Below are 13,130 nucleotides of genomic sequence, written 5' to 3'. Positions count from 1 at the left end.
GAGGCCTCTAGTCAAGAGCCAATGGGGAATTGAGGCCACCGTCAACAGCCAAAGAGGAACTGAGACCTCCTGTCCATAGCCAGTGAGGAACCAAGGGCTCCAGTCAACAACCAATGAGGAACTGAGGCCTCCTGCCAGCAGTCAGCATCAACTTGCCCACACATGAACAGCGCGTTCTCTAGCCTCACTCAAACCTTCACATGGCCGCAGCTCTGGCTGTCTCCTTGACTGCAACTTCCTGCGAGACCCTGACCCAGAACAACCCAACCAGCCACTCCAGAGTTCCCCACAGAAACCGTGTCACATGATAAATGTTTACTGTTGTTTTCAGCTGCTAAGTTTTGGGTAAACTGTTATACAGTATTACATAACTAACACTTATGGGATAATTTTATTATGAAAGTTTGGGTTCATTTACCACTTAATAGAAGTTTTACCAACTTTTCTTCTGAGAAAATGTATTTAGTTGAACATTAAAATTCCACATCTCATGGCTATTTATTTATATAAACTGAGTTCTGATATTTTTAAAAGCTATTTTAGAGTTGGGGTTGATAGGGTTTCATGGAGAAACATTAAATATATATCCACTTATAGCACATTTCAGTACTTCAGTACGGAAATAGCTCCTTAATCGAAGTGATTGTTTCTGATCTTTTAAAACCACAGGCACCTAAACGGCAATCCAAGATGTCTCACCAATAATGAGCAGGGTGTTTGTACCACAACTCAGTATCTTATGTCACCTCTAATGAAAAGAAAATTTTGTGCACACATATATATATATTTATGTCTATACATATATACAAATAGTGGGTATACACATATGCATGTACATATATGCATATATACATACATATAATGCATTACATATATGTACATGTGATATATATCTTGTAATTTTACAATCTGACATAGTCTAATCTCCAAAATATACTCTCTCTTCTACCTGCTTCCATCATGTGTAATAAAGTGTGTCATGGAATCTTATCAAGCTTCCCTTACTGCGCTACCAATTTCTCAGTGCCAGTTCTGAGTGTGCGTTCAGTCACAGGCATTTTATCTGCCCTGCTCTGAGAGGTATTATTAATCACATCCTGTTGCTAGGATACCTGAGAATGTTCATTTATGTCCGATGTTTCTTTGGCAAAATGCACTATGAAGATGGCATAGAATCATGACAAGGAAAATTACTGTGCACACACTACTTATTTTTAAAAAGGCAGCGGGGGAGAGTATTGTAACTACCAGATAATATAATGTGAACTCCCATGAATTTTTTTTTAATACCGTTTGTTTCACCTAGACTTTAATGGAAAAGTGCTGGCAATATTTCTGGATAATGAGAATCTGTAGTACTTCTCTACTTCTGAGTTAACTAGGAAAAATAGAAGGAGGTAGGGTTTTAATTCTGTTTCCTTTATAGGGACTTAGAGAGGGCGGGGCTTTAAGATTCACTCACTTCAAATGCCTCAGTTACAGACGGGGTTACTAGGTTACAGTGCTAGCTGATTTGTAGAGCCAGCCTAATACACAGATCACCACTATTGCATGTTTAGCTATTTTAATGCAAGACCTAAGAGAAAAGTAATCTTCAGAATGAGCATTTGAGTAATGGGGGAAAAAAATGCCTTTATCAATAGCTTAAAAAATTACTGTTGTTTTGGGTATTAGTATACCAAAGATTTCTGCTTATTGATTGTAATCAGAGAGGATATGAATTTTATATATTTTATATATTCATCTAAATGCAAATAAAATTCACCTACATGCAAGGTTTTTCTCAGCCAATCTCTTCCCACAGGAAATAGCATGATATAGTGAAATAAACATGGGCTTTGGAGTTAGATGGAGTGACTTCCTGTCTTAACCACTGGTTCTTAGGAGCTATGTAACCCTGGGAACAAGGCATAGAGTATCTCCTCAATACATGTTCCTTTCTGTTGTCTCCTCTTCTCTCTCTAGTGCTTGTGCGCGCGCGTGTGTGTGTGTGTGTGTGTGTGTACACAAGACATACATATACATAGTATCTGTTTATCTATATTTATCTATTGTATCTATCTCTACCTAAGTCTTGTATTTCAACTGAAAACATAAACAATTTGAGTTTTACTTCCAGTATTGTTTCCAAGTGTATTAGCAGAGTGCTATTTTTATAATCATGCTAATAATAGTAGCTAATGTTTATTAAACAATATCTATGCGCTCATCACTGTAATCAACATATTATATGTGTTCATTCATTTTATCTTCACAGTATTATGAGACTTTACATTCTACCGATTTTCAGGTAAGAAAACTTGGTAGAAATTTGGTAAATAACTTTGCCAAATCACTGAACTACTTAGTGGCAAATAAATAACGAGAGGATAAAAAATAGTTGGGGTGAAAGGCAGGGAGGAGTAAGCATTTGGATGTCTATCCATAAGCCGTATGTAATCAGTCCCTAGGTTTGGAGGGTTGCCTGAATAAATTATTTTGTTAAAATATTTCCATCGACTTTTTAAAAACTAGCTCTTCATTATTTATCAAATTATCTGTCTGAATAAATGAACTGCTTATTTTAGCTGCTAAATACCTAATAATAATGTTTCAGGAGTAGAATGCCAAAAAGACCTTCAGATTTTGACCTTTTTTAGTAGTTTGGTATTTATTCAGTACCTACTATGAGTCGGCACCCTAATAACACTTAAAAATTATTTACTTTAATTTTCACAACTAACTTAGTCGATATTTTTCAAAGCTATTTTAGACTTGGGGTCGATATGGTTTCATGGAGAAACATTAAATATATATCCACTTAAAGCACATTTCAGTACTTCAGTACGGAAGTAGTCCCTTCATCGAAGTGATTGTTTCTGATCTTTGAAAACCACAGACACATACATGGCAACCCAACGATGTCTCACCAATAATGAGCACGGTGCTTGTATCACAAGTCAGTATCTTATGCCACTTCTAATGAAAAGAAAATTCTGTGCACACATATATACGTATTTATGTGTATACACATATACAAATAGTGGGTATACACATATATGTGTATATATATTCATATATCTACATATACATAATGCATTAAATGTGGCGTGTGTCCTGTGATTTTACAATCAGATATAGTCTAATCTCCAAAATATACGCTCTTCTACCTGCTTCCATCATTGTGTAATAAAGTCTGTCATGGAATCTTATCAGGCTTTCCTCACTGCACACCAATTTCTCAGTCACCAATTCATGGAGTAGATGAAAATTACTTGCATTTTCCAGTGGAGAAAGGAGGCTCAGGAAATTCTCTGAAATGGCACAAGGTTCCAGTTAGTGATTAGCAGGATTAGACTTTGAAGCTGAGATTTGTACCCTTTCTGAGCTTACTGGCTGCGGTGATTACAGGCAGGTCTGTAGAGTGGTAAAGAGCTCTTCCACTTAATCAATGTGGGACACTATCATTTAACCTCTCTAAATTGTATTTATCTGGAAATAGGGATAATACTAGTTCCTGCTTCACAGGGTCATTGTGAGGGTTAAACAAAATAATGTGTTTGATAATAATCCTAAATATTTTGAGTGCATAATGCAATCACGTTTATAATGTTCTCACTTCAGTGCCTGGAAAATAGCAACATAGCGTATTGCCAGGTGCTTCTCTTTATGAATGTTCCATGTCAGGTGGTCCCTGGTAACATATGATACTTCTACATATTCTCAAGGTCAATGGCTTTGTTTACACAAATATTATAAAGTTTATTTTGAGAGTTTCTTCGGATTTTTACCATCACATCTCTTTCTTGCTTTCCCTTAGAATTTCTAATTGAGAACTAGCTTTTCACTTTAGTGAATTCCTTTCCTCTCCTCGTAACTCTTTCCAAATACAAATTGGTTTGATAAAACACATTGATATGGCAAAACTCTCCCCAATTATGAGCTCAGATGACACGATTTTAGAACCCAGCATGTGTGGTCCAAATCCCTACCCATATTTTGTACTGACCAGCAGCTATGGAACTGTCAACAGTCTGATACAGTCTAAATAGAAAGGGAGAGCTTTTCTAGAAACTAGAGGACCTCATTACCAGAACTTAGTCCTTGAAACAAATGGTAAGACCTTGAACAACTTGACATTTCCAAGATTCACAGGTCTCTTTAGTTAGATAGGTAAATACTATCTTTCAATAATACCAAAAGAAGTTGTACAAACAGGGATTTGAGAAGATTTTAAGTACCGTACTATAGGGCAGGAACAGAGACACATAACTAAGCCACTGTAAAGACCAGCTAGTCTAAAACCAAAAAGGACCTATTATATAGCACAAGGAACTCTGATCGATATTATATAATGACCTAAATGGGAGAAGAAGTTGAAAAAGAATAGATACACGTATATGTATAACTGAATCACTCTGTTGTACACCTGAAACTAACACAACATTGTTAATCAACTATACTCCAATATAAAATAAAAAGTTAAACAAAATAGACTGTAGAAACTGCATAGTTTCTCTTTGGTCAATTGTACAAAAAGGCAGAGGAGTTTATTTTATTATTGATACCTGGATTTATGCTGATGCTGAAACGGCACTGGCCTCAGCAGACACTGTGATGAGCCTCTATGGCTGTGGACCCTCACTACCCTCCTGCACGTTTAGATAAACTCCACTTGCTCTTTTGTCCGTTTCTATTTGCTGAGTTGATATGTCACTAGGATGCTTAGGCAGTCAGAGCCATTATGAGCACACTGCATGCTGTGAGCTCCAGACAGTGTATACTGAGCCACAGAAAACGGCCCTTCAGAAACGTATCGATACCGATAGATCTGGCCTCTGAGCTTGGCCATCTGCCCTGGCAGAGCTGATACTCCATCTGCGCCCCCCCAGCCCTGGGGTCTGCCATCCGTCATCGTGTGTAAAAAGCCTGAGAAGAACTGAATGCTCAAAGATTTTTCCTGGGCTGACCCCTCTACAGAGAAATAGGAAAATCAGTAGGAGAAACAACAGTTTTATGTTCTCTTGGAAATTCTCAAGTATAGAATTTCTTCCGACTTAGATCCACCTGACAAGCACATAATTAATGTGACAAGCAACAGTTCCTTTCAGATTCCCAACATTGGCCTGGGTGAATTAAATCTTAAAGTAAACCTTTTGATATTCAGAACCTCATTCTGAAGCAGTCATTTGTTGGCAGAGAAGTTTTTTGGAAGACCTTTAGATGTTGAAGTCAGACTGGAAAAAAAATCCAATCAACACAAACCCAGGTCTTAAATATCTCTGCAAAATGGGAATGCTAGTTTTACTAATATATGTTTCAGCTACTGACCAAAGCAGGGATGCGTGCATTTGTACTTTCCTTTGTACAATAACATGTTCCTTGTACGTTAGGTGTGAATAATTATTCTTTTTTTAAATAAATTATTTTATTTTATTTTATTTATTTACTTTTTGGCTGCGTTGGGTCTGCGCTGCTGCACACAAGCTTTTCTCTAGTTGCGGCGAGCGGGGGCTACTCTTTGTTGCAGTGCGCAGGCTTCTCGTTATGGTGGCTTCTCTTGTTGTGGAGCACGGACTCTAGGCGCACGGGCTTCAGTAGTTGTGGCACGTGGGCTCAGTAGTTGTGGCTCATGGGCCCTAGAGCACAGGCTCAGTAGTTGTAGCGCACAGGCTTAGTTGCTCTGCGGCATGTGGGATCTTCCCGGATCAGGGCTTGAACCCGTGTCCCCTGCACTGGCAGGCAGATTCTTAACCACTGCGCCACCAGGGAAGCCCCGTGAATAATTATTCTTAAGTGACATAATATTCTAGGTGCCCTTGGAATCTTCATTATATAAAAGAAATAGGAATGAATTATTTTGCAAAATAAAGAATCTTTTCATAATATAATTATTCAGTCCTGTGCTAGAATAACAATGACCATGTTTTAAGAGGCGGAGTCAGTTTCCTTCCTGCTGAACTGTCCAGGCCTTCGTAAATTGCTTAACGAGTAGAATATGCTGGAAATGCCAGTTTCTAGGCCTTGAAAATCAGGCAGCTCCCACTTCCCGAGTCTTTTAATACTTGCTCTGAGAGAAGTCTGGCCATAATGTAAGAAAGACTACCCTGAGACCACCATGCTGTAAGGAAGCTCAAGCAAGCCACACCTGGAGGCCCCGTGGACCGTGAGCTGCCTGAACCATACACGACTGACAACTAGCTGTTCCAGCCACACCAACCCAGGTGCCAAACGTTGTGTGGATGATGAGGCAATCCTGGAAGTGGATTTTCCAGCTCCAGTTGCTTCAGCGAACACCATATGGATTAGACAAACTGCCCACCTGAACCTTTTCAAAATTTCTAACCTACAAAACTGAAAGCAAAATAAATGTTTGTTTTATACCATTAAGTTTTGGCATACTTTGTTATAATCAAAAGATAATAAGGACATTTCCTTTTTCTGTTTTCATAGTAAGAATATTTATTGATAAACCTATCAATATATACCAGTATATATTGATTTTTTTTTCCCTTAAAGCAGGGCTCACCTAGGTTCCTTCTTTCCTAAGATGGCTCGCTCAACTATACCTATAAATATGTTCTATTATCCAGCATTTTAGCATTTAAATTTATTCCTCTTCATGACACAGAACGAAACATGTTATTATTGAGTATGGTTAATTTATGTATAATCTATATAGATTAATATGTACTTTGGTTTAATAAAGGTATTACAGTATTAGCCTATGTCCAGGTTATTGATCAAAAGTAAAGTGGAGACTTGCCAATTATGTAGAATTTCAGAACTTGTCAACCATCAAATGAGGCACCCGTTTGAAACAACATTTAAATATTCATCCAGGCTTCAAAAACTTTATCGCTGATGGTTGGAAATTATACAGAAACCTGCTGAACTGAAACACTGAAAAGATTCAACAGCCATTTCTGCTAAATAATTTAAAATTATCTTACTTTCCCTGGGTAGATTTACTTTTAAATGATAAATTAGTAGAATCTATATTGAATTAAGAGCTTTGATATTATTTAGGGTTCATTTTCTGTATGAAGGTGACAAGGGGAAACATTTCATTAAGAAAGGTAATGATTTGAGTCCAGTCAGACACTATGCTTGTGAAGTTGGAGTTTGTTCACTTCAAATACAATTTATTTGGCTCACGGACACACAATCCAGCCCAGCTTTTCATCTGAAGGAAATGAGCACATTTCACTGCTCTCTCCTGTGTTCTTAATCATCTCCTCATTAGCCTGTGAAGAAAGCTGCTAGGGGCCAGAGGTGAGCTTCATTTATTCTTTGAGATGTCAGCACCATTTACATTCCCAGTAGCCCCAAGTTTTTCCTTTTTTATCTTTAAAAAATCCTCATCATACTTATCCTTTCCTTCACATTGACCTGCATCAAAGGTTTGGGCCTTAAACATGCAGGGAAGCTCTTATTTCACAGACTGAAGGAAGACGATGAAGAAAGTGTACGTAGATTAGTGGCCATGGATTTACTGCTTTCAGGCTTTGCAGTGTACTTTGTGATCTTGTAAAACTATCCTCTGTAAACCTGATTGACTACCCGAGTTTACTAGAAAAGTTGTTAATGATCTAGTCCATTTGATGTATTGGGGAAGAGGCTCACCAACACTTGGGTCCTTCAGAGAAAGCAACAAGAGAGAAATGCTGTCAAGCCCCTATGACATGACGGGCAGAAGGCTCAGTATTTTGTCTGCAACACTCTGTAAAGAGTAGACAAGAGGGCTTCCCTGGTGGCGCGGTGGTTGACAGTCCTCCTGCCGATGCAGGGGACATGGGTTCGTGCCCCGGTCTGGGAAGATCCCATATGTTGCGGAGCGGCTGGCTCCGTGAGCCATGGCCGCTGAGCCTGCGCGTCCGGAGCCTGTGCTCCGCAACGGGAGAGGCCACAACAGTGAGAGGCCCGCGTACCGCAAAAAACAAAAAAGAGTAGACAAGAAACTCACGGCCAAGGGAAGGGCTGTGGAAAGCAGAGTCTGTTGACTGGCTCAATGGATGCGGCCTCCAGCAGGGGCTGGAAGTGGGCCTTTACCTAATAATAGAGACAGAAGAGGAGACGCTCCAGGAGGGAAGGGAAATAAATATCATCTGAACACCTAAGGCAACAAGTTATCTTCTGGCGAAATCTTTTATTGGTGTTCGGTGTGAGATGCTGATTTTGGGAAAAAGCAAGCCAAGGCTGACACAGTGCAGAGGGGAGCTCCTTCTGATGCAGCTTACCCAGAAAGACAGGAAGTAGAGCACCCCCACTCCCCCACCCCGAAGAGGGTGCAGGTGAACACAGGAAGGGAGTGGGAGCGTGGAGGAGAGTCTTCTCCCCGACTTCAGCCACTGCAAGCTTAGATCTGCACAAGATTGAGAAGCTGGCATTCCCAGGGGAGGGGAGTGACTTTCTAGCCGTGTGTACCGTGGCAGACACAGCTGAGTGCCTCCCCTCCAGTCACATGGATGACGTGGATGAAACATGACTGACATAAACTCATCATCGTGGTCCCACTCCCCTTTCTTTCGATGATCATTTGACATTTCTGGCCAATGACATGTCAGATGAATTCTGTTGAAGAATTTCATTGAAAGGTTTCCCATGCCAATAAAAAACAAGAGATGGGAGAAAACATCTTCTTTTCTTTTCCTTTCTTTTCTTTTCTTTTTTTAAATTTTTCTTTCTTTTTTAGCACCTTTATTGGAGTATAATTGCTTTACAATGGTGTGTTAGTTTCTGCTTTATAACAAAGTGAATCAGCTATACATATACATATATCTCCATATCTCTTCCCTCTTGCGTCTCCCTCCCACCCTCCCTATCCCACCCCTCTAGGGGGTCACAAAGCACCGAGCTGATCTCCCTGTGCTACACGGCTGCTTCCCGCTAGCTATCTATTTTATATTTGGTAGTGTACATATGTCCATGCCACTCTCTCACTTCGTCCCAGCTTACCTTTCCCCCTCCCTGTGTCTTCAAGTCCATTCTCTAGTAGGTCTGTGTCATTATTCCCGTCTTGCCCCTAGGTTCTTCGTGACCATTTTTTTCCCCTTAGATTCCATATATATGTGTTAGCATATGGTATTTGTTTTTCTCTTTATGACTTACTTCACTCTGTATGACAGACTCTAGGTCCATCCACCTCACTACAAATAACTCAATTTTGTTTCTTTTTATGGCTGAGTAATATTCCATCGTATATATGTGCCACATCTTCTTTATCCATTCATCTGTCGATGGACACTTAAGTTGCTTCCATGTCCTGGCTATTGTAAATAGAGCTGCAATGAACATTTTGGTACATGACTCTTTTTGAATTATGGTTTTCTCAGGGTATATGCCCAGTAGTGGGATTGCTGGGTCGTATGGTAGTTCTATTTTTAGTTTTTTAAGGAACCTCCATACTGTTCTCCATAGTGGCTGTATCAATTTACGTTCCCACCAACACTGCAAGAGTGTTCCCTTTTCTCCACACCCTCTCCAGCATTTATTGTTTCTAGATTTTTTGATGATGGCCATTCTGACCGGTGTGAGATATCTCACTGTGGTTTTGATTTGCATTTCTTTAATGATTAATGATATTGAGCATTCTTTCATGTGTTTGTTGGCAATCTGTATATCTTCTTTGGAGAAATGTCTATTTAGGTCTTCTGCCCATTTTTGGATTGGGTCATTTGTTTTTTTCATATTGAGCTGCATGAGCTGCTTATAAGTTTTGGAGATTAATCCTTTGTCAGTTGCTTCATGTGCAAATATCTTCTCCCATTCTGAGGGTTGTCTTTTCATCTTGTTTATGGTTTCCTTTGCTGTGCAAAAGCTTTTAAGCTTCATTAGGTCCTATTTGTGTTGTTTTTTTTTTTATTTCCAGTTCTCTAGGAGGTGGGTCAAAAAGGATATTGCTGTGATTTGTCATGGAGTGTTCTGCCTACGTTTTCCTCTAAGAGTTTGATGGTGTCTGGCGTCACATTTAGGTCTTTAATCCATTTTGAGTTTATGTACCTTCTTTTCTTTCGGTGGATGTTGTCACATCTAGGTATGATGCCTGGAACAGGAGAAGAACAGCACGCACTGCAAGGATGACTGAAGGGAACAGACCCCAGGAGGATGTCCCTAAGGCTCTGAATTCATGTGCCACAGAACCACCCCACCCTGAGATTTCTTGTTATGGGTTATTTAACCTTTTAATGTTTAAGGGACAGTTTTTAGTTACTTGCAGCTGAAAGCATTGTGTATCTTGTACACAGGTCAACAACAAAACAGTAGTATTCTATGCAAAATAAACTGGGAATGCAAAATAATTATTTCACTACATCTTCTATGCTAAAAGAAGTAGAAATAAAACCTGAAGGAAAGGAAAGAGGACTGCCTTTCAGAGAGCCTCAGGAATTGTGGGGGTGAGACTACTCCCTGGCTATCGGGGCTACACTTTTGAGGGTCCGGTCTTGAGCTCTTCCAGACATGTCACTTCACAGAGGGTGAGAAGGACCAAAATGTTTGCTCACGGAGTCCATGCCTTACCTGGACCATGCACTGGGTACCTGGGATGCCAGACTTCCCTGGCCAAACATCCCCAAGGCCCTGCCGGGTTGTATGAGCTTTCTCCCCAGATCAGAACTCTAGAAGGGGGGACCATATTGCCCCACTGGTACAAGGCTTGTAGAGGGGTGTTCAAAGGATGCCTGGGGCTTGGATGTGTGTGTGCAGACTGGTCCCAGTGCATGTGAGTGAGGCCCCTCATGATGCTGGAAGGGCTGTGATGGAGGGCTGTGATGAAGGTAGAAAGAAAACGGGGTTATATTTGTTCTCCTGTCCCAGACCCAGCAATTACAGGGCAGGTCTGTCGTGACACAAACACTGAGGGTAGCTCCTGTAAGAATGCATGGAAATGATGGGGTCATAAACAGTGTCTCAGTGAATTCTCATAACACTCCAAGGGAAGGAAGGGGGAGGTATTTTATCCACAGATGATAAATGAAAAAACAACAAAGTCTCAGAGGGTGAACTCACTGAAGATTACCCAGTAAGTGTTAGAATCTGGATCTGAATCCAGGACTTTCGAAGATCATACTGGTTATGGCACATGCTCTCTCAGATTTTTCTGAGGTTGGTTTAATTTCTATACAAAACTGAAAGACACAGATTGTTTTAAATTACCATTTTTATTTGTGCAGTCTCCAGTTTCCTATCTCAAAAACTCTTAGCAATGTTTACTCTAAGTGGGTAAAATACAAATAAATGAAATTCTATCAAATTTCTTTATAAATGAATCATTGTTAAATTTATCCATTAAAAAAGTGAAAACATTATACTGGTATAAAGTAAATAAAGTGGGACAGGGTAAGCCTTTCCTTCTCACATGGTATTAAAAGATAGAGATGATCCACTTTCATTTGTATAAAATGTTCTCTGAAGTTTTTAGGAAATGGGTCAAATCTATTCTTTTCCCTTTGTTGTGTGAAATATGTAAGTTTTATTTTCCATAAAATTATCTGAACTGGTTGCTTACATAGCCCCAATCTGTCACTTTGATTTTAAATTCCCCAATTCACTATTTGCTACAGACTTTTGAAAAAAGTTACAAGGTGATTTGCATTTTTTTTTTTTTTGGTAAATTTCAGCCTTTTTATCTTCCAGTTAAACCAACCGTATTTAAATCTGGCTGAGGGCAGTGGAGGGGAGGCCTGGAGGGTTGTAGACCTTTGTAATATTACTTTCATCCTTTCATCTTTCCTGGGGTAGCTCTGGAAGGGGAGACGTCATTTCCACATGTGTACAGCTCACTTATACTCTCAAACACATAAGAGATTTCTCTCAGAATACTGAATATCTATAGAAAACACTTTGATAATTTTTTTTCACCGTGTTTTGACACTGCCAAATATTTGGGGGAAAAACATCAAGCCTGAGCGTTAATAGGCAGGCTGACATCAGCTCTTGAGAAACTGGTAGGAAATCCTGGAAAAGTGATACTACATATCCATATAGAAAAGAGTCATTTCAAAAAGATGAGGAAGATGTTAGAAAATCCGGATCACACACTTGCAATAGCTCAGCCTTAAAGTGAAAAAAAAAAAGCAGGCTGTGAACTCTGCCATCATTTCCATGGATTCAGCCTGATGTAGCCAGGTTGCTGTGTCTTGCTTCCAACAATATCTACCCATCCGGATGTCACCAGGATTATTAACACAGTCACCGCACTCTGTTTCCTGAGATTCAGAGAGGGGACATTTTTGTGCTGGAAAGTACTATTTGGGCTTTAAGCAAAATGGCGAGGCTGGCTTCAACTCAATATTGTTCAAAACCTAGATTTTGTCCTTGGTGTCCAAATGATGGCCCCATGGATGGGTGAACTGGTCATCTAAAGAATGCGGTTGGTGCATATTTTTATTTTTTGCCTTTTCAGAAATATTTCACAGAATTGCATATGACACCACCAACATTTGAAAGAAGCATGGAACATAGAGGTTTCTTCTGTTCAGCTGATGGTGCCTCTGGTGATCAAGTGCACTTTCATTCTCTGGCTGGTCGCCAGAGACTTACACTTAATCCCGTATTCAATAGGACACTGCTTGGGGTGAAGTTGGCACTCATGGGTACATGTTCACCTGACAATGCACACACAATTTGAAATAGATTGCCAGAAGCGCAGGGCAGGAGGAGAAGAGGCCAGACCTGCTGGGCTATTTGTCATCTCAAACATTTCAAGCATCGCACACCGCCTCCTTAGCAGGACACATGGGGTATGTGTCCCCTGGCAAGATGTTTAGTTTTGGTGCACACAATAAGGGCTGTAATATATTAACCCAAGGGGAGAGAAAGGAGATCCACCACCTGGAGCTTTTCTTTCTGTGTTTAAGCGACAGAAAAGTCTTCAATAAGCATCTTAATATTTCAACCTTAAGGTTGAATAATTCCATGGAACAGAATTAAAATACATGCATTTTAAGGAAATTTGCTGAGTGAAGAATACCTCACAGCCAGCTACATTTGGTCGGACTTTAGTCTGCTTTCAAAGGAATACAAGGGCCTTTGGGATATATTCTCCCAATTCTGGAAAACCAAGAATTTTATTTTTGTCATTCTGGTACCTTTCATAACCATTGTGTGAAAATAAATATGCGTTGAAAATACTAATGTTAACAAGAAAG

At 39.7% G+C, this 13,130-nt stretch overlaps 1 protein-coding gene across 10 annotated transcripts in view; it reads right to left on the bottom strand.

Annotated features, from left to right (window-relative positions):
* Positions 1-13,130, bottom strand: part of CHST9 (carbohydrate sulfotransferase 9) — a 785,034-nt gene that overhangs the window by 129,354 nt on the left and 642,550 nt on the right. Inside the window, exon 1 of one of the 10 annotated variants that reach the window (XM_079942958.1) lies at positions 3,150-3,366. The exons of the other annotated variants lie outside the window; for them this stretch is intronic. Within the exon in view, the coding sequence (XP_079799084.1) occupies positions 3,150-3,162 (13 nt within the window). The 5' untranslated portion in view covers positions 3,163-3,366. Of the gene's footprint in view, positions 1-3,149; positions 3,367-13,130 lie in introns of those variants that run through there. 10 annotated transcript variants of the gene reach the window in all.

The sequence above is a fragment of the Stenella coeruleoalba genome (assembly GCF_951394435.1).
Source record: "Stenella coeruleoalba genome assembly, chromosome: 14".
Lineage (NCBI taxonomy): Eukaryota > Metazoa > Chordata > Mammalia > Artiodactyla > Delphinidae > Stenella > Stenella coeruleoalba.
This window is presented reverse-complemented; position numbering and strand designations above follow the sequence as displayed.